Source organism: Medicago sativa, chromosome 6, assembly GCF_051527215.1.
Source record: "Medicago sativa cultivar Bolivia chromosome 6, Bolivia_mono, whole genome shotgun sequence".
Lineage (NCBI taxonomy): Eukaryota > Viridiplantae > Streptophyta > Magnoliopsida > Fabales > Fabaceae > Medicago > Medicago sativa.
The window spans coordinates 32,670,680-32,692,646 of record NC_140754.1 but is presented as its reverse complement, the minus strand read 5'-3'; the positions used below and the strand labels follow the sequence as shown (position 1 = coordinate 32,692,646).

The following is a 21,967-nucleotide window of genomic DNA, read 5'->3' as shown; positions in this document are numbered from 1 at the left end:
TGGAACTGTCACTTCAAGCCCATGCTTTAGGGGATTTGGTTTGCTTTGTACAGTACCAACTCCCTTATGTGTCGAAATCCTGTTGAATCAGACTTGATCTTGCTTTTGGATTTGCTTTTTACTTTTCAACCACTTTACTGTTCATGTTAGAAAAAGCATGGAGCAGGATCGAACTTTCTGAACTCAGGGGACTTCAGAATGTTCCTTTTGTTTCACTTAGGATGATTTGTAAGACTCTTATTTGATGTAATCAAATCCTAATAGTGAAACATCTATGAAGTGCAGTATGAAAAACATCTAGGATGATATTCTTAATGGAATATTCCTAATGTTTTGTACTTCAAATGTTCATAGTCTTGAATGAACATTGAAGATGCCCTTTTTGACTTTAATCAAATAAATGCCTTTATCCCTTGATTGATCTTAGTCAATGTACTTTACTGGGCTTTTATTTAAGTCACGTGAACCTTGCATGTTCTTCATTTGGTTCATGAATTTCTGGGCTTGGTTCTTGATGTTCATCATGAACAACTTTCTGAACTCTGTCCAACCTTCTGAACTCTTTTAACTTTCTGAACTCTAACTGAGTTCTTAAGTCTTTATGTCCTTTGATTTCTTGTTTCTTGGTATGATTTAAACTTTGTTTGTGTCTTGGTCAATCATTCAAGAATGCACAAATACCAAGAACTATCAAAGTCCATTAATCCTTTAATCACCATATATGCCTTTAATGATTTCTTGATCCAAAGTCAAAATCATTGTATGCATAAGATATGTTCCTGTTCTTGCATGTTCTTGGTGTGGACATTGATTTATGGGTTTGCTCTAATGAACCTTCTGAGCAACCTTCTAAACAACCTTTTGAACTCCTTATGGGTTCATACATATGAACTTCAGAGTGTTTCTTCTGGGTTCCTTCCTTTTTGACGGTTGTACTTTGTGCTGAACTTTCTGATGTTCATAAACATACTAATGTTCTTCAACACTTTGAACCTTATGAAGGTTGTTTCTTTATTCCCTTCAAAAACTTCTTGAAGCATATAAAGGAGAGATCATTTGTTTTGACAAACAATATGATTCTTTCTTTCAAGTTCAACAGAATATTTCTTTGCATCTAGTTCAATATCGCTTGTAACCGATGACTTTAAATATTCTTGTTTATCCATGAAATAATCCTTTATGAGTTCTGGAAATATTCTGATTTATGTTCATGATCATTATGAACTCCATTCATATGAACATTCTGAACTCTATTCATATGAATATTTTGAACTTTGAACTTCTTATCCTTAGAAGCTTTGGAAATGTGATACTTTGAGGAGGTTCTGAGAATCTTCCTAACTTGTATGCATATTTCCTTTTATCTTGTTTACCCATGGAGGATCTTCAAATCATATAGCACAAAACTCAATGTGAGTTTTGTCACATAAATTCAAGCACATTCTTGTGTAGCTTGTGATGTAAGTTCTTCCATCATGATTCAAGTTCTTCCATCATGATTCTTGAGCTATGAATCTTCATGCAGATATGATATTGTTGTTTCAACTGATGATATACTCATTCTTTCATTGTTGAGTAGATATAATGCACTTATTGATGTGGGTGGCTTCTAGCTTATCCACTTATGTGATTCCTGTTCTTATCACAAAAACTCAAGTGCAATCATCAGTAGAACACCATTCATAAAACTTATTATTTATTCCACGAGGTTTGTTATCATTAAAACATTCATCAAAAAGATTTTTGCTTCAACACCCTTTTGGCGAGAAACTTTCTGTTCTTCTTGGCCAGATATTGAAGTTTGTTTGATAGCATGGCCATTTCAGCAGCATCTGGTTCAGAATCTGAACTTGACTGTTCTTCCTCTTCAGATTCAACCACTTTGAGAGCTTTTGATGACTTGCCTTTGGATGGAAGAGCTGTTGATTTACTCTTCTTAGTAGACTCATGTTCATTAAGACTTAACTCATGAACTTTGAGAGAACTAACAAGATCTTCGACACTTAAAGTGTTTAAATCTTTAGCTTCCTCAATGGCAGTCACCTTTGGTCTCCATCTGGCAGGTAAGCTTCTGAGAATCTTGCTTACATGATCAGAAGCAACATAGCTCTTCTTTAGAATCTGTGGCCCAGAAACTAAGGTTTGAAACCTTGAGTACATCTCCTCAATAGTTTCATCATCCTTCATCTTGAATAGCTCATACTGATGTACAAGCAGAAGAGCCTTTGCTTCTTTGACCTTCTTGCTCCCTTCATAATTTGAACATAGAGAAGCAAACATAGCTTTAGCAGTGGATTTGTCACTCATCTTCATGTATTCAGCTTTGGGTATGGCAGTGACAAGAGCTTCTCTGATAATATGATGCTTCTTGTAGAGTTTCCTCAGTTCTGGAGTATGTTTCTTTCTATCCACAACAGCTCCTTCTTCATCAAGGACTAAATCACCAACACCACCTTCCAGAATATCCCATAATTCTTCATCTAGGCTCATGATGTAACTGTAAAAATTGGTCTTCCACCAAGAGAACTCTTCAGCATCTCCATTGAACTTTGGAACTTTTCCAACACTGGTTTTCTTACTATCACTATAATCATGTGAGACATTTTTATAGCTAGTATCACTAGAACCAGAACCATTAGGAGGAGGAGTAGTCATGTTTTTCTCAGATCTTTGACTGTTGCACGGTTAAGTGTTACACAACAGACCAAGGCTCTAGATACCAATTGAAGGTGAGAAAAAACACAAGAAGGGGGGGTTGAATTGTGTTTTGAAAAATTCTTCGTTTCTCCTAAACAACTGAATACACTGATCAGAAGCTAAGTGAGACAGCTTCTGAAGTGATGATCAGAATCTAAATGCAGCGGAAAAAAAAACAGAGAGAGAGAAGAAGAACGGCACAAAGCAATTATACTGGTTCCTTCCACAAACCGGAAGTAGTCCAGTCCCCCTTGCACTTCCAAGGAGATTTCACTATGAGTAATATCTGATTACAAATGCTCAAGCACACAAGCAAGAGACTTCCAATGCTCAAGCACACAAGCAAGAGACTTCCTTTGCTCAAGAAAACAATCAAGAGACTTCCTGCTCAAGCACAATTGCAAGAGACTTCCTAACTAAACAAAATTACACAGAAAATTGTTTAAGGTTGAACACTTGATATACAATCAGAGGTGCTCACAATACAAATCAGATACAGACTCAATGGACTTAAGAATTTCTAAGATATGGCTATAAGACACAGAAATTCTAAGTGAATGCAGAACAATTTCAGCAGAGGTTTGGTACTTGTGAAAATCTTGTGAGTCTTTCGTTCAGCGTTCTTGCATTACCAAAACTCTAAGTCTTCACTCCTTTATATAGAGATGTGAAAGAGACGTTGTGAAATTTCCAGCACACCAAAGAGTTGTTGTTGAAGCTTGATCTTTCACCAATGATCTTTTGCCTGATTTGGTTGTTGTCCTATGAAGAACCAATTTGAAATCCATTCCTTATCCAAAGGAACATCTATGCAGGCGAAGCCGTATTCTGGAGCTGTTTTCTTGTCTTGTAGCGTGGACACAAAACAGAGTAGTGGAGAACATGGTTGTACAATTCGTACAAAGTACAATGTCAACGCTTTCGTCCAAACTGCAAGCACAAGCCTTCAAACACCTTTGAAATGACCGTTGCAAAATTCCACTAATCCTTTGTTTGTGTTTTCGAAACCAATAGACAGCTTTTGCATTGATAAAACTTCAATTCTTGATTCTTTGCAAATCCAGTTGATATTCAGCTTCTGGTGAAATAGCTTCTGATGAGGCAGCTTCTGATGATGCAGCTTCTGATGATATGTCATCTGCAGCTTCTGATGATGCAGCTTCTGATGATATGACATCTGCAGCTTCTGATGATGCAGCTTCTGATGATGCAGCTTCTGATGATATGACTTCTGGACTTCTTGTCTTCAGGAGCACTATTCTTACTTCAGAAGCGTCTTAACTTCAGAAGCACTATTCTCACTTCAGAAGCGACTTAACTTCAGGAGCGCTTTTTCTCTTCAGTAACAAGTTGCCTTCAGGAGCGTCCAAGCTTCAAATTTTTTGTAGATTCCATTGCTCTTTATTTGCTCATTCAGAACCAATGATGATGTAATTTTGTAATTATGGTCCTGTACACTTGAACAAATATTAGCTAGTCCAATTTACAATTTTTAATACCTTGTTATCATCAAAACTCTTTAAGGTTCATTGTTAAACACATTTTGTTCCAACAAACTCTAAAGCCACCATAACCGTATCGATTTTCGTTAATAGTTGCCCATGCCTTTTCCTTTGAAAATCTTAGGATGTGATATGCATTCATTACTTGATGTCATAAAAGGTTTTCATTGCTTTAAAGATTGTGAAGATAACTCCAATAATTACTGCAAATCCTAGAGACGAACTAACGGTTTTCGGAAAGCTGGAAGTTTCACCTCAGATTCGCTATTGGCGAGTTTCTTCAGTTCAATTTCCTTATAAATATACTTGCATGAAAATTCTTATTTCTCAAGTAGTCCAATGCATATCATTCATTCCTATCATCGTAAAATATTCTACAATATATGCACGGCTACCATCAACCTATTTCAATACAGTTCTCGACTCGTCGGAAATCAATGCCTTAGTCCTGATGACATAAACTTTCGCTTAAATCCTTAACCTCTTCTACTACGAGTAACTTGCCTCACTACATTTCGACTTAACGCACTTTCAGAACACTAGAACCTTGTCCACTCTGAGCTTACAAGTCCATAACCTCATTCACATAACGCTATCACTGAGAACCTACTAATTCCACTAGCCTACATCAACTTCTTTCTAACTTGTAGCCCTGCGCTGACGTTCTGGAACACAAATCCTTCCTATACAATAAATCTGTTCCAACAACAAATCTTACTGAAGCTTCAGATCATACTTAGACATTTCCAAACTCTTTACTCACGGGTATACGATGTATCTACAACATCTTACCCAATGCTGCCAGAACGTCCCTTCTTAACATTACCTTACATTCCCGAAGAATTCACATTTCTACTACTTAGTTCACCGGCCACCTATTGGCATAATTAAACTTCTTACTAATACTCCTTCTGAGTTCTTACTTTCCAATGCATCTTCATCACATACTTCGTTCCTCCAGGGTCCTATTCAGCTCTCAGGCATCCGTTCTAATCGTCGAATGTTAAATTGAGTTGATCAGGCTCAAGTAACAACAACAACTAGAGCATTTACCTGGAACCCAATGGTCCCACTACTTTTGTTGTAACTTAATGACCCAAGGCATGGTCTGAATCGACTTGCTCTGATACCAAATGTAACACCCATACTAGACGTATCTAGAAAGTCTAGCATGTGCATTAGTTTAGTACTGGATACATTAAAATTTTACAACAATAACACTTCGAAGGAATATAATATACAACAAAGGCGTTCGTCCAATAATATTACAACTCAGCTTTTCTAAAGAATAATAAATGAATCCCTTAAAATCCACATCATCCAGCAGCGGGTACGAACGAACACTTGTCGCATCATCCATTCGGCTACTAGCTTTCTAATCCATCCTGATATCTGAAACAAATAAGGATTGGGATGATACATAATGTCTCAGTGAGTTCCACCTAACCCTAGGCTATAGGCAACCTCGGGGCAAACCTACGGTCACCACGTGTCTACAATACAACCTGACGGTTGATTATATTTGTGTGGGGACTTGCTTTCTTAGACAACGGTGCTTGCTAGGGCCGTCTTAATATTCTTAACTTGATATAGGCTTCTCTGCTATACATGTCATGGAGGTGAAGGGGGAACTAAAACCGCATTGCCAAGAGTACACTCTAAGCATCAAGGCTCTCTTATATCTCTATCATGACACGATTCTAAACCGGACGATTAGGGGTAACCTAAGATCGTCGTCGGCATATCTTTCTTTACTTGCTTCTACTTGCTTAATATGTTGTATCTACAACATATCATCTCTTATCACCTAAGTGATTCTTGCTATTTTACTACTTCTTGACGAACTACGCCAAGTCTCTACTTGTTCTTGACGATCTACGTTAAGGCTCTATGACATAACATAAACATGTATAATAGATATGCATAGTTAGCTTCATTGATTATGTTAGCGTGTAACAAACAACTTATATGAGTTCATTTTACGGATTAGTCCCTAGTGGAGTAACCCCGGAAGCTAATCCCTTACTACCGGTGAAGTGCTTAGCAAGAGCGCACCGGACTCCCTTAGTGAACGTGTGGGTCCCTTACGGATTACCCCATTCCCCTTGGAGAACCTTTTATATCCCACCTTGGATGGAATATAAAAGACACGTCACCTTAACTTAGTGAAATGCGGCTCCCTTTCGGCTTAACCATTCCCCCTTGGGGAACCCCTTGAATCCAACCTTGGAAGGAATTCAAGAGACATAACACTCTTCTTAAATAACTTGGTCTTATGCATGAATGAAGGTTATACCTAATCATTCTAACTCTTTTACCTCGGATCCCTAGACGATCCCACTAGAGGTAACTATATGCTTGCTCAACTTACTTTGTGAATGGATATAAAATCGATTCACGTCTTGCCATACTCGTATGGCACTTAACTTCTATGCGAAGATAATAATCTATATCACCTCGCGTCTTAACAAGCATATCACTAATGTATAGCATTCTAATTCTTTACTAACTATAACTATTCTATTTCTCGATAACTATAACGAGGCTCTAGTTCTTCCCTTTCCTTAAGATTTATCTTGCTACCCGATTCAAACATCATACTCTCGTTTACCATGCTTTACCATACTTGCCAAATACTTGTTTCATTTATAAGAAAGTCTCCTTTTAAAACTTGAACAATTAGGATCTTGGTTTGAGGGGTTTATTTCTCTTAAAAAGACTGCACAAGAAAAACCGCTCTCGAAACGCCGAAACGACCTGAGGCGAACAAAACAATGGGTTTCCCCACTGTGTTGCTCGCCTAGGTGAGTAGAATTACTGGGGAGGCGAGATCTTACTCGCCATGGCGAGTTGGGGGCGAGCAGGACCCCCTGTTCGGCCCTTTAGCTCGCCTCGCGAGCCATTTGCTCGCCGTGGCGAGCTGTGACAGTCCTGCAACCTCAAAATTGATATTTTTGACTTAAAAACCTCAAACCAAGCATCTCCAAGTGCTATGTGACCCTTAGGATCATTAGAAACCTGAAAAAACAGTCATGGAACAAGTGTACACAATTATGGCAAGCATGGTAAGAAAAGGGCAACTAATCTTATACTTTAAAACCTTAGAATGCATAATATTCTTACAAGAGAATGACATAATCGCAAAGGGTGTGAAACTATCTAAGGAACTCACCTAATCAAGTTCTTGTAACATCACCAAGTCCCAAGCTCATACAAATCCAAAACCTAGCTTTTGTCCCACTTGCTTCCTTTGCTCCATCCATTCTAATCTTCACAACTCTCCTTTGATCAAGATGAAACCATCAACTATACATACACTAGCTCCCACTTTAACAAATAACAAACCCTTTCATCTTGCCTTCAAGCTAACACCAAAGCTTCTAATCAAACCCAAGACCCTAACTTCTTGATTCACAACTCATGAAGACTAGAACAACTTTATGCTTCAAGTTCTAACTCTTGCCGAACCAAAACCCTAGCGTCTTGATTCTTTGCTTGGGATGATATGGTTGGAAAACATACTCAATAGAAGCCTCTTCTTGTTCCTAACTCTTGGAAGTACCAAAACATAAGCGTATGTCTCTGGAATGGCCAACATGCTTTTGGCCTGTTGGCCCATTCTAGGGCCGGTGGTGCATTCTGAAGCCTTTCTTTTGTCGTTTTATAACTTTATAACCCCAAAACAACATCTAGGCAATGCGCATAACATCAAACGATTCATGAATTTAAAATCATCGCAATCTTAGCTTAGTTAGGAAGAACGGCTTATGAGAGATTTACACGAAACGTAATGGGGTAGATATGAATTAAGCATGAGAATGAACTGGGAAGCTTATCCCGTTTCTCCTAGCGGAAACCCCTTGAGATCCAACCTAACGTGGATGACAAGAGACACGACACCTACTTCTTGTTTACTCATTTACCACGAATCCTTAAGCGATCCTATTTGTGGAAAACTACACATATCTCATAGTCTTGATCATACATACGTAAAAGATTAAACCTATACATACTTGCTCGTTTACCACGGGTCCGTGAACTACCCGTTTGGCGGTAAACTACCTACATAGTCATACTCATTCATAATGAAGGGATTAGCTTATCTATTCATGGCTTAACATGCTTGCATGGTTATTCTAGTTCATGTGCGAAGAGAATACACTAAATCACTTCGCATCTTAACATACATAGGACTCATGCGTAGCATTCTAGTTCTCGACAAGCTATGTCGAGGCTCTACATTCATTGCCTTTCTTAGTTCATTGCTACCCCAACGTATTACGTGTCATCTTATCCTCATGTGTCATGCCTCACCAATCTATCTTAATACTTGCTTCCTAATTCCTTATAAAATGGCTTGAAACATTGACAAGGAACCATTGGAATGGAGGGTTTTATATTTATAAGTAATCCTTGAAAAATGAAATAGAATACTGTCGTTGTTTGCTCGGAACAATACAATTTTCACGTCTCTGTTCTGTTATTGTCGTCGTGGCGACACATTTCTCGCCATGGCGATAGAATGGCAGAAAGTCATGCTTTCTGTTTTTCAGCTTGTCGCCGTGGTGACAAATGGCGTGCCCGACGAGCCATGACAGAACAGAACGTGCAAAACAACCATTTTCTTCAAAAACCTCCAATTTCAATGACCCAATGCATATTTCAACCCTAAAAATCACATAGACACTTAAAATAACATTAAGGAGGCAAGGATTAACAAGATTAGTGGACATGGCATGAGAAAGGGGAAAATCATATATAACTCAATAATTCATGCTTTCTCTCTTAATAAATCATACAATCCCAAGGGTGGGTAAACTATTTATAGAACTCACCTTAACATAATCTTGCAATAACTTTAAGCTCTAAACTTCTTAGCTTCATACCCTAGCTCTTGATTCATCAAACATTCATAGCCTTAGCTCATCAATCCAACTTCAAACCATCTTTCTCTTTGATTCTTGACCATGAAGAAACCATAACATGCACAAGTTCAAGCTCCAACTTTACCAAAGACCAAACCCCAACTTCATGAACTTCTCTTGGTGAGGAGGAGTAGTGATATCATCCCAAACCAAGCTTCCAAGTACCATAAAATCTTGAGGGAAACTTGTACAACATACCTCTTGATTTGGAAAGAGTTTTGGGAAGGATTGGGGAAGAGAAGGAGGGTGTGGGGTTTAGAGAAAATGAGGAGAAAATTCTCCTCTCAAAACCTAGAGAGAGAAAGAACACAAAATTGTGAGGATTTTGGCCCCAAAATCATTTATATACTCCCTTGTGCGAAAGTACTAATATGTCCTTCGTCTTAAACGTGCTTAATCCGACACTGATACTTAACTCGTATTTAGCTGACATCACGTAATAAACATTTTCCGTCATACGTATTTTCCATGAACATTTGTCCTCTGACACGTTTGACTGGTAATATTCTGATACTTACAAGCGGGATATTACAACCCAAGTGCTACCCCCTATTTCACATATTCATCAATCACATCAGAAAAATGAAATCCATTGACTTATAAACAATGGTTGGTAGGACATCTTCCATATGATAGGACATGATTCCTTGATATATGGGGTGGGACAGGGGATTGGGAGCAAGTGGGTAAAAATGTAAGGGTGTGTTTGGATTTAGGGTTAAGGAGGGAAGGGGGGGGAGGGTTCATTTTTAATATTTGAATTACGAACAACGTAAAATGTTTTTTTTAAAAAAAAATTTAAGTGTTTTTGAAGTATTATATAATCATTTATCACGTTGTTTATTCAATTTTCTAAAAATCATTTTATAATGTCCGTAATTTAAAAAAGAAAAGTAAGTTCTCCCCTCTCTTCCCCTCCTAAACCCTCCATCCAAACACACCCTAAGAAATGTTAGAAAAAATATTGTAAATTATTAGGTAAAATAAATTTGCACTTATTTTAAAAGGATGAGTCTTTTAAAATAAAATAAAATATATTGTTTTTTGAGGGAAAATAAAATATATTGTTAAAGGTTAAAATAAAATATAAATTGAAATAAATATATAAATTTCACACATAACAATTCGTCGTTCAAACTAAATCTCATATTTGATTCATATGGTAGTTTTAAATTGTTTATTTATTAAATGTATTGGTCAATTTCTGAAGAAGAAAATTAATTGGTCCATTATATAGATGGATATCTTTATTTTGGTTAGAAAAGCAATGTAGATATTTTTGAATTGACATATTACATGAGTTTTTAATTATTATTATATATCAATCAAAGAGTATCATTATTTAATAATTAATAACCAAATTTTTTTACTTTTTAAGAAAATTCTTGTCTCTGTGAGCTTCGTTCAATTTGTAGGGACATTGTGTAATATATGTACAGATCACAATTCAAATTCTAGATATCTCTCACTTAGTCATCTTAACAAGTGAATTTATAGTCACAGGGTTACTTGGCAGAAAAGAATTCTTTGACCAATTAATTAACTATATATCAAATAAAAATATTTGTCCTTATTTCGACCAAAACATGTCATGACCTTTTTTGTTTGTTTTTTTTTATTTTTAAATTGGGTATCCTCCGCCTGCAACTTGAAAGGATTAATCCCTCAAACCTTGCAAGACCCAAATAGGTACAACTCACGAAAAGTTGTAACGCTACTGAAAGTTGTAACACTACTGAAGTTAAACAGAGAAATATGATTCGAATGCTTATTCACAAAAGGCACTTGTGTTACAGCGGTAAGCTGAGTACATGGTAGATGTACGTCGGTTTTGGCCGAGTTGCGCCGGTTTGAAAGCATGGCCGATCCGTTGAACAACTCGAACCGGTCACCATACCGGTTCTCGGTTTGACCGGTCAGTCCGGTCCGATTTTCAAAACTATGATTAGAAAAATGAAATCCACAAGACTATCATCCGAGTTAGGAGAATCAATTTTTTCTTGGAAAACTTTAAAAGTCATTAATTCACCATAATTGGCAAGAATTAACTTCCCTTGACTCTCATGTGAATCAATTTTTTCTTGGAAAATATTAAAAGCTATTAATTCACAATAATTGTCAAAGAATTAACTTTCCTTGACTCTCCTCCACCATAATATTCTTGCCTTTTTAATCTTTTTTCTCACTATTTATCTGATTCTCCTCACATTTTACCCAATATGCATTTATTTCTCAATTTTGCTACCTCCATACACATATCATTAGAAAAATGAAATCCACAACACAAACATCATTTTTCATTTTCTTCTTGTGCATCGTATCTTATGCTCCTCTTCCAGCAATTTCTATCAGCTTGTATGAATCTTTATGCAATGAGTACAGCAACCCTAGCCGAAATATCAAATTATGCTTGAATATTTTGAAAACTGACCCAAAAATCACCTCAGCGACAAATTACCATGACCTCTCCCAGCATATCTTGGAGAAGGCTGCACAAGATTCGCAAGTGGTTTTTGAAGATTTCAAGGAAGCGAAAAAACGTTTTCCCAATGATCCAGCTATTAACAGTTGTATAAAAGATTACACTGACACAGTTATTCAGGGATTCGTCGATGCAATGAGTTCATTGCCGGTTGAACCTCAAAAATCAAGAGAAAGTGCAATAGCTGCTGGTTTTGGAGCTAATAATTGTCAGAAAGCTTTTGAAAAACCAGAGGAAAAGAATGTTCTTGCTACAATCCATCTTCGAAACAATGAAATCTTTTTTCTTGGTGTAATCGCTTCATTATCTATAATTCATCTTATGTAGTTAATGCTTAGGAAATCAACCATTGATAATTGATGCCCTAATGATGTAGGATTTTCGATGTTAGCAAATAAAGTCACTACATGTTTTCCAGTTGATTTTTTTTTTTTAAAGCCAAATTTTTTTTTATTATTAATTAGAAAGGTACGTACCAGACCAGAGGTACCACACCAAAAGGGAAATACACAACTAAATGAAAGAGCCTCAAGCTCCAAACTACCAAACTCCACTTACAACTACTACAAAAATCTATACATTTGAGACTAGTTGCTACTCTCAAGGTTGTCAAAATCGGGATTTTGCTTCAGGTCGAAAGATTTTACTCAAAATTGATATAGGAAATTGTAATCAAAATTGAAGGATTTTTTATATATAAAAATCGCAATTAAAATTGATGGATTTTACAAAAAAAAAAAAATTAATATTAAGACAGATGTAAACCTTCGTAACCTAAAATTGTTGTGGAGTACTATGGGAAGTAAGAAACAACTTCAACTCCTGCAAGCTCCATGGTAATGGGCCAAACAAACAAAGAATGAAACAAAAATATTGTGTAAATAAATTTCAAGTTTGCTAGAAGGCTAGTTAAAGTAATTATGAATCCATGGAGCATGCAAATTCATGCCTTCATAAGTGTAAATTTAAAAACAAAGATAACAAAAAACTAATCTTAACATGTGGTTCTTCTGAGTGGTAAGAGACTCGAACACATTAAACAAGTGGTCTGAGGTCCGATTTGCGACTCTTGCATCTAAAAAAAAACCGATTGAGAAGGAAGAATCCACCGTGTATGCCCAACAGGTTTTGTGACGTGTACTTCGTACCTATAAAAACTTAGCATGTGCCATTCTCTGTTGCATTCTTGAAACAAAATGAACTATCTAACCATCCTTCATTCTTTGCTTTTTCAACATAATATGCAAACTGATTCTTAGCATCAGGAACATCCAAAGCCAAATCATCAAGAGCTTCTTCAACTCTTCCAAAACCTTTAACCATTTGATACATAGTTATTAATCCAGATTCAAAACACTCTTTAAGTAAACCCCACAATCTCTCATTCTTCTTTTCAATAATTTTCACCAAACTTTTCTTCACAACCTCATGATGAAAAAATGGCATACCTAACTCTTTCATGCATCTACAAGCCTCTTTTTTATCACCACCAGATTCATATTCCTCCAACAATTTCCCTATCATATCTTTCACATCTTCAATTTCCCATCCTGGTTTGCTACTTCCACCCCCACCCCAACATCTCAAGATTCTCTCACCAGCAAGTCTTGCTTTTAGCAATGACTTTGCCATTTGAAGCACTTTGCTTCCAATGGAATCTTGACTTATACATTGTGTTCCAATATCTTCAAGCTGTTGCGGTGCTAAAACTTCGTCAACTACCGATCTTGCTAGAAACATAGCAAGATCTTCAACGACTACCGGATTGTCTAAAGCAGTATCATCTGCTGATTCAATTAGCATCACAAAACCATTGACGACATCGTCAGGTGGAAAACAAAGCGATGAAAGTAACACCGAAGCCATTTCTTTCTCTCTATTCTTTCTATCCATTGCTAATGTTATTAGCTTCTTAACAAAGATTGCATTTAGTTCACCACAGTTTTTGTTGTTCTCTTGTTCTAAGCAACTAATCACTTCGAATATATCACCTGATAGAAAGTACTCTTGAATGATCGATTGAGTTTTCATCTTGAAACTTTTAGCAACATTTTCTTGTATTGTGTTCTTTTCAGGCTCAATTGATAGTGATTTTACTGATGAAACACATAACCAACCTTCGGAAGCCGCTTTAGCCATTAGTTGTTGAAGTATTCCACGCGCGTTTGGTATATCGAGCGATAAATCATCGACGGTTTCGATCAACCTTGTGAACCCTTTTGACATTTGGCTTGTGTTGATGAAACCTTCTTCAGCAGCTTCTTTCAATAGGTCTAGTAAGGGAGCTTCTGCTTGTCGTTTTTCCATCGCCATGATAAGAGCTCTTTTCACTATTTCATGATGAAAGAAAGGAACATTCAAGTCTTTGATGCATCTAAAAGCTTCTGTCTTGTCACCACTTACTACATATTCTTTCAAGAAATTGTTTATCCTTGCTTTCACATCATCAACTGTTGTATTCTTACTACCTCCCCAACGCCGCTCGATGATTTCAGCGTGTAAAGGTGCTGTTAGATAACTTTTCTCAGCTTTCTTTAAAACCTCGGCTCCTTTAGAATCATTTGGTAAATTTGCTATCTGTTTCTTCAAAAACGCCGGTGGAAGAATGTCGTCAACCACAGCTCTAGCTATGAAAAGTGCTAGGATATCAACCGTGTCCGGTATATCCACGATCAAATCATCAGCCGATTCGACTAGTTTGGTGAATCCTTTGTAAACTTGTGAAGGGTGAATTATGTCGGCATAAAGTGCAGATAAGAGAATTGCAGCCATTTCTTTTTCTTTGTCGTGTCTGTCCATTGACATCGAAACAAGCTTTTTGACAAAATAGTAGCTGTATTCTGGTTTACCAATTTCTCTAACTTCACTCAGTGTTGCCACAACATCGTCTGTGGCAAAGTATTCTTCAACTATTATTGTAGCTTTTTTCCTGTACTCTTCCAATGCTGTGTTCGTTTTCTTTTCATTCGAATCACCATAGTCCTGAAAAGCAATATAAATAGTTGCATAGCTGTTTGTATATTATAACAAAAAATTACACTTTTAATAAAATAAGTGACAAGATTTGATCCACTGCTGTCAATAGAGGATCGCGGAAAATGCAGTTTGTTCGAATTCTGCTATGCAACGGCGGTGCTATAGCGTTTTCTATAATAAGATTACGATGAAATCTTAACTCCATACCTCAGTGCTGTCATAGTTCGGATCATTGGGGTCAAGTAAGTTCATATCATCTGTTTCAAGCAATCCACCCCAGGTGCCTTTACCACCAGAACCGCCTGTACAATGACATTCACAAGATTCAACCATGGTTATATTCAAATCGCATATCGGAAGACCTATTTCAAGATTCAACCATCAAAATAACTCAAGATTCACATCATAAATCAAATGACTAAACAAAAGAGGCTGACGATACAAAGGTGACCAAAAAAGGTGATCCATATAAGTTTAGGTGCTGAATGAGGATTTATCATAATGAATCAGGATTCAAGATGAGATTCATTTTCAAAATACATACACATTAGGGATTCATATTGATTGGGTTCAGTTTTGTATCGAATCATGATCCACTTCAAATATATCGTAAGATACTTATAACCATGAACACAAATGCTTTTGTCATATAATTCAATTCAACAGTAAAATATCAGTAATTCAAAATATTGATTCCCTAGTGTAAGTCATGGCATATCATGCGTGAGACCCTTCTATAATTCATATACATACATCATATTCAAATGTTTCCAAGTTTCTAAGTGTTTAGAAAGCTAAGATGTCAAATTATCACGCTGAGGAAAAGTAGCACCTTGGTATGCTGGTTGGCTGGCTGCGGTTGCACTTATGTTGTGAACCTTGATATTGCAACAAATACGGGAAATGAGGCTAATGCGGCCACAATTAAGGTTGCAATATCATTGCAGAGACATCTAAATCAATTGCAGTTGTAGACCGAATTTAAAACTACGTCTATGTTTATCACATATATTTTGTGGCAGCTACTTAGTGGAAGAAGTTATCAAGTATTGAAAGGTGAAAAGACAAATGGTAAAAAAAACACTCCACCTTTCTTTGGACGTCCATCGTTTGAAGAATGTGATTGCCTATTATTTTTTGGACTTGAATTGCTTCCGTTGACTTGCGCCTTCGGGGATCTTGGTGACTTAGGAGAAGAAAGTTGCAAAGGAGAAACAGTTACTGGATCAACACTTTCTGATGCAGATCGATGAAGCTCGAGATGCTCTTTTGATACGTAGCCATCATTGAAATCCATTGCGATTTTCTCGAAACTTCTAATGTAAACTTACACAATCCATAATATACTCATTCAATGGTATGTCTGAGGAGACTTCTATCACTAATCAGCTTTCTGACTCGATCTTTTGATAACAGTTTCCATTGAATGTGACCCGATTTTCTTCTGTCCTACAATGATCATACCAAACATAGGCATAACTTTGCATGTACACAAACGAAGTGAAACAAAATGACCAGAATACTAAATTTTGTTATAAGTTATAACAAAATCATAAATTAATTTTTTTAAAACAAAGATTGAAGGCCAAAATAATCAATGCTCCAAAGAATTCAGATAGCCCAGCAAAATATGACAAAGAATTCAACTGAAAATAATGTACCTTCTTGCACAAGGATTCAATTAAGAACTTAAGCTTCATAATTGTGCCTCATTTTCTCTCAAAAAAAAAAAATTGTGCCTCATTCAAAATAGATACGCTCCAAATAATATGAAGAAGTCAAATAAATAAGTCACTAAATTAACCAAATTTCAAAATTATTCATAAAATGGTTATCATGTTTTAAGTACGATGTTTCCACCATCGTAGGCCATGAATGATATGGGATCTCCATTCCAACCCAATTTTCTCTTTAAGGAGAGTCATGACCACTTACTCATGCGATCAATGTCCCTTACCACTCGAACCAATTCATAAGTCAGTCAGTTTGATTGTTGAAATTGTCTCCAGGAAACTAACATTAGAGAGAATCATCAACTTCTATGATATTGTGAAATTCAATTAATGTTATAAACGAAAATGATTAATCTCTACAATTTCAAGAACTTAATTAACTATTTAGAGGGATTAGTAAACAAAAAAATAATGAAAATTTCAAAATATCAAATATGCAACAAAATTTTCCATCAAAATTTGAAGTTACCTTTAACTATATATTCAAAGAGATCTTGAAGTTATCAAGATCATGCATGCAGTGACCAATGTCTTTGGATAGAAACTATGTATGTATCATTTTGATGTTAGTTTTAACATGGGAGTTATTGCAGTTACTAACAGTTATTACTTTGTTTTTTCTCTCTCTTTTGTTTGGTAGTGAAACAAAGAGAGAATGAAGAGTGTTTCTAAGATGGTTGCAAGCTTTTAGGAGTTTTGTATTGTAATGTGTGGTAGGAAATTATCTATATATGAATGTTGAACAAGTTTATCACGTCTAAAATGCTACACCTTTACATGCTTTGACCAAGTGAATGTTACGTATCATTTACATTTATGCAATATTGTGTTCATACCACTTTTTATGTGTATTCAATATATCTTAGAACACTATTAAAATTATTTTTAAAAAAAATAATCATAATTTTAATAAAATTAGGGAAAAAATGATATGCACTGTCGGTGTAAACAAATTAGAGAACAAATTATGTAGTAGTTATTTTTGTAAGACGGTTACAAATAGGCTTATAATCAAAAATAATTCTGTAAAAAAAAGTATTGAAGTAATCCCCTAAAGATTCTTTTATCAATACTATCAATGGAGGAAACATAATCATCAAAACCAAAGAATATTTTTTACATTATCGTTCTGAAAGATTTAATATTTTTACAATGGTTACCTAAGAAAATGATAAATTAATAAATATAAAAACAATTTTAACCTTGTCAAAAAAAAAAAAACAATTTTAACAATTGTGATTTTTTTCATAATAAAACAAAACAGAAAAGAAAAAGAAAAAAAAAAAGTTCCATACAATATCTTATTTATAGAACAGGGAGTAAGTCAGTCTTTCTTCAACTTTGAAAAGTATTTGTGATCTTTAAAACCTGGGTTGCTGTTTCTCTAAGTATATGTTTGGAATTGAGTTGGATATCCCTCCCACAGCACGTTTACTAGAACTCGGATTTTATAGCGTCTTAAAATTCACGTTGAAATTGCCTGGGGACGCAAGAATGTGGTGGCCAACGCTAAACCAAACAGATGTTATGATCATCAATCTCAAACCGAGAGATGATAATGCACAGGATTCATGTATCAATTTCAATCCTTTGTCCATTGCATTTAATCTTAGCAGTAGCTAAGAACAAAAATTAATTAAGAATAGCCGTTGAACTCAGATACTCTTGAATGTAAGCATACACACAAGAACAATCTTCATCGATGCATTGTAGACTCCAACATAAACAAATAAATAACATTCTCGGAACCATTTCATATATGTCAACAAGGTAAAAAAATTCCAGCCACAAAAACTGAACTTGTCAGGACCGAATAACTAGTTAACCCCGAGAAGGTTTTCGGTATGCTGGCTTTCAAAAAACTTGTCCGTACACAGTCAAAACTATCAAATTTTTTAAGCTTTGGTGTCAGGTGCAACGGTTGTGTCGTCACTGACAGTGTCTTTTGCATCTGGCTCAATGCCAGGAGTTGCTTCATTGGTATCCTCCTCTTCCGAGTCACTTTCATCATCTGTTAGGAAAACAAATCAAGGATTCAAAACTCAATTACAGTCATGGCAAAGTAAACTCAGAAAAAGAAAATTTAAGCCATAAAAAAGTTGGCAATAAATCGGATGTGCTTACCATCATCATCGCCTGCAGCATCAAGTTCCAAGCCATCACCCCCTCCCATTTTCAACTTCTGCAAAGAAAATGAACTTTGTGTCAAGAGGTAACAGAAAATATACATGTATTAAACTATTGATCGAGCAACATTACTTACAGAAAAGTCAATGTCGCCAAAGTCCTTATCAGATGCAGCTGAAAAACAATACTGCGAGTTAGACAAATCAATTCGAAAATGAAAGCTAAAATCCAGAGATACTTTTGAAATCACTAACGTTTGGCCTCTTGCTCATAATATTCATCCTCATCAACCCACTTGTCCCAATCAATTTTCAGAAAAGAAGGAATTTTCCCTCCCTGCTTCAATAATCTGTCCCACCATTTGCTCTCGGCCTTTTTCACCAGGTAGCAGATCTGTCTCGAACTAGCACTGGTTATGATATCCTGAGAAGACATATTAACACACCGATTACAAGACATGTTGGAAGATACGATCAAATAACCACCATAAACTAGTTTGAAGGCGCGTGTCCGGTGTCTGACATAGTGTCCAACACTGACGACACAAAATTACTGGTGCCTACGTGTCGTGCTTGGTGCCTGTGCCAGTGTTTCATAGATAACAACTAATATACCAACATTATCCAATCAAAAAGAAACTATCCAACTACAGGTGAGCCCTTACATTTACATCAACGCTGTCAAACAGATCAATGTCGACTTCATACGGAATCTTCTCTGCACCAGCAGTTGCCGAAAAGTAAAATTTTCCCTCTGGCTCAACTTTGAGTTTCACATCCTGAGCATCAGGCAACTCAACTGTTATGGACAGTTCCTCAGACCTCTGGGCCCATTTGACTGTTGGATGGCGGCTGTATTATAAAATTCAAAGGAATTTAAAGATTGAAGTATTGAAAATCGTTTGCTTTATATAATACCACCACAATGACAAAAGAAAAAAAAAAAGATAAATGCATGACACAATTTCATAAAGCTTTTAACAGAGTCACAGGGTAATAACGACAGAATATAGAACCGAACAAGGTCATGTATCAAAGAAAATCTTTGTAAGTAAAGTGCCAACAAGATAAATGCCCTGTATGGATCAACTTAACCCCTGGGGTTTGGAATCTTAGCTATATAATTAAATGATTATATAATGCCACCACTTACATTACTACCAGAATGGTTACAAATCTAAACTTACTAATATAAGTGGTAAGCAGTGTTGCCAATCGCAGCTTAATAATATAAGTGGTAAGCAGTGTTGCCAATCGCAACTTCATAACATAAGTGTTTGCAATCGAAGAGAGTAGATATTTGTTCAAATTTCACTATGCTACAGCACTATCACCGTTATTCGACAACCGGCACGATCACTGCTATTCGACAACGGGCACTGTCACCGCTATTCGACAACCCTTTGTGCTAAATAGTGATTGCCAATTAGTTCATGTTCTGCTATGTTGCATTAAAGCGTCACTATAGCCTCTATTTGACAACAGGGTCTACTTTCATAACTCATAAACTACTCAAATTATATAGAAACAGCTAACACTCTTCAAAGGCTTATATTCATAAATTTGAACATGTTCATGAAAACAAAGCTTATAATCATATTGAAACACTTGTATATAAATGAAAAAATTTACTTCCTGAAACAATTTATTGGCTTCAACCATTCCAATACCATAACAATTGGTTTACTTGAACTGTTGGCTCAAAATCAACTTGAGCAAGATAAATGTCCATAATGATATGATTATTTGATCTCTATCAAAAGACTCCCATCACTTACATTACAACAACAGTGTTTACATATGATATGAGTGGTAAGCAGTGTTATCAATAGCAGAAAGTAGATATTCGTTTCAATTCCAATATGCGACAGCGCTGTCGCCGCTCAACGGTTTGTGCTAAATAGTGTATTGCAAAACAATAGCAATTAGTCCAAATTCAGATACACTACACTAAAGTGCCACTATAGCCTCTATGTGAAAAGACTGGTGTCTGGTGGTATGTTTAAGAATAAAATAGAAGACAAGAAACACACTTCTGAGATCAAATCAAAACTTGTCATACCAACAAGGGTTGGGTCTAGCAGAAGGGCCTAGAATCCCACAATGTGGCGAACTAATGTTCGAATCCCAGCTAGAGAGATACACACATTTAGCGTCTAACACGCCTAGAATATGATTACCTCTGGTGGAGGAAACATGTAAAACCGAAAAGAAAGAAAAAAATCTAAACTTGTCATGTATATCATGGACGAATTGCATACCACAAACACACACTATGACTCATCCAGATATTAATACAAAAAAATGAACAAAATCACAAACATCGACTCAATTTCTCACTAAGCAAAAATCAACAAAATACAGCCCTAACTCAAACTCGGCATACGGCCAAGGACCTTCTAATTTGGGAGACCTATCCTACTGTCCATTAGTGGGATCCAATTGAAGCCAGAGCGAATCCCTTTCCTGATTAGCCCAACACCTAGAGGCTACATAATTCAAACCCCAACCCTACACCACAAACCTATGAAGCACAGATACAGGTATGGACACCAGACACGACACAGACACTTGAGAAATCACATAATTCAACGTGATTATATGTGTTGGTGTCAGGTGTCGGACACCAACACGTGTCTGACACTAAGACACACCTACACTAAGACACACCTAACCCTACGTTTTGGAAACATAGCTATGTAACGACAAACCATATTAAGATTAATAATTAAATACTACAATCAACTTGAAATCATTGCTTCAAAGAAAACCCATTATCCTACCACCAAATTGCTAAAACCCTAATTTGATTTCTATAAAAAAAAATGAAAAAATAAAAAACAAATATACACAACAACAAAGTATAATGAAAAAATAAAAATGAGTGGTGGTAAAACAACGACAATAACAATAAGGTAACGTAATTATGAACGAAACAAAACTATGTGAGTGAAGTTCAAACTTTCTTTTCAGTTTCAACATTTTCGGAAGAGAGAAACAGTAGAGAATTAAAAGAAAAAAGAAGAATAAGAAGAATAAAACGAATGTGTTGAAAAAGCGAACCTCATTGTTGAAGGATTGTGTGAAGAAAATGCTGAGAGACTATAGAAACTGTTGAGCTTCGTCTATATTTTATGTTTAATTTTAAAACACTACTCCCAACGGGGATGGGCAATGTGGGTCGACCCGACCTCTATAATTCCACAAGCTTAAGATGATGGTGGGCCAAAACCAATTGCTCTTTTCCCACACACTTTTACTCATTTCCACTTCAAACTTCCAAAAATAACTTTGATGTGAGTTAACTCGCGTTCAGTAAATCCAACATGACTTAACTCACGTTGATCCAACGTGGCTTAATTCACGCTGATCCAACATGAGTTAATTTGCGTAGGTGGTCAACGTGACTTAACTTGTGTTGGTTTTAGGTAAGCTAACAAACTATCAATTTTTCACAAAGATGTTATTTTTTAAGTCTTTAGACATACAATATGTTATGTTCATTTTTTAAAAAGCATGTCTTAGA

At 36.1% G+C, this 21,967-nt stretch overlaps 2 protein-coding genes across 2 annotated transcripts; both read right to left on the bottom strand.

Moving 5' to 3' along the window:
• Window positions 1–12,466: 12,466 nt before the first annotated feature.
• LOC146914603 (MA3 domain-containing protein) lies at window positions 12,467–16,985 on the bottom strand. Its single transcript, XM_085717423.1, has 4 exons — window positions 16,785–16,985; window positions 15,672–16,031; window positions 14,790–14,884; window positions 12,467–14,588 (listed from the first exon to the last, which is right to left on the bottom strand). Exons 2-4 carry the CDS (start codon window positions 15,877–15,879, stop codon window positions 12,765–12,767), a joined length of 2,127 nt encoding a protein of 708 aa, XP_085573549.1. The 5' UTR covers window positions 15,880–16,031; window positions 16,785–16,985; the 3' UTR covers window positions 12,467–12,764.
• Window positions 16,986–17,951: 966 nt separating this feature from the next.
• On the bottom strand, window positions 17,952–21,602 carry LOC146914602 (co-chaperone protein p23-1-like). Its single transcript, XM_085717422.1, has 6 exons — window positions 21,505–21,602; window positions 19,107–19,293; window positions 18,697–18,865; window positions 18,579–18,616; window positions 18,440–18,497; window positions 17,952–18,326 (listed from the first exon to the last, which is right to left on the bottom strand). The coding sequence occupies exons 1-6, from the start codon at window positions 21,507–21,509 to the stop codon at window positions 18,211–18,213; spliced, it is 573 nt and encodes a 190-aa protein (XP_085573548.1). The 5' UTR covers window positions 21,510–21,602; the 3' UTR covers window positions 17,952–18,210.
• Window positions 21,603–21,967: the final 365 nt, after the last annotated feature.

What these genes read in the sequence shown, in the direction of transcription:
- LOC146914602 (XM_085717422.1), bottom strand. An exon ending in TTATGAGCAAGAGGCCAAAC is followed by an intron (nt 18,617 to 18,696) that starts GTTAGTGATTTC and finishes ATTGTTTTTCAG; the next exon opens with CTGCATCTGATAAGGACTTT. An exon ending in TTGGCGACATTGACTTTTCT is followed by an intron (nt 18,498 to 18,578) that starts GTAAGTAATGTT and finishes TTTTCTTTGCAG; the next exon opens with AAGTTGAAAATGGGAGGGGG.
- LOC146914603 (XM_085717423.1), bottom strand. Translation starts at nt 15,879, where the DNA reads ATGGATTTCAATGATGGCTACGTATCAAAAGAGCATCTCGAGCTTCAT. An exon ending in CGATGGACGTCCAAAGAAAG is followed by an intron (nt 14,885 to 15,671) that starts GTGGAGTGTTTT and finishes GTCATTGTACAG; the next exon opens with GCGGTTCTGGTGGTAAAGGC. An exon ending in CGAACTATGACAGCACTGAG is followed by an intron (nt 14,589 to 14,789) that starts GTATGGAGTTAA and finishes ATTGCTTTTCAG; the next exon opens with GACTATGGTGATTCGAATGA.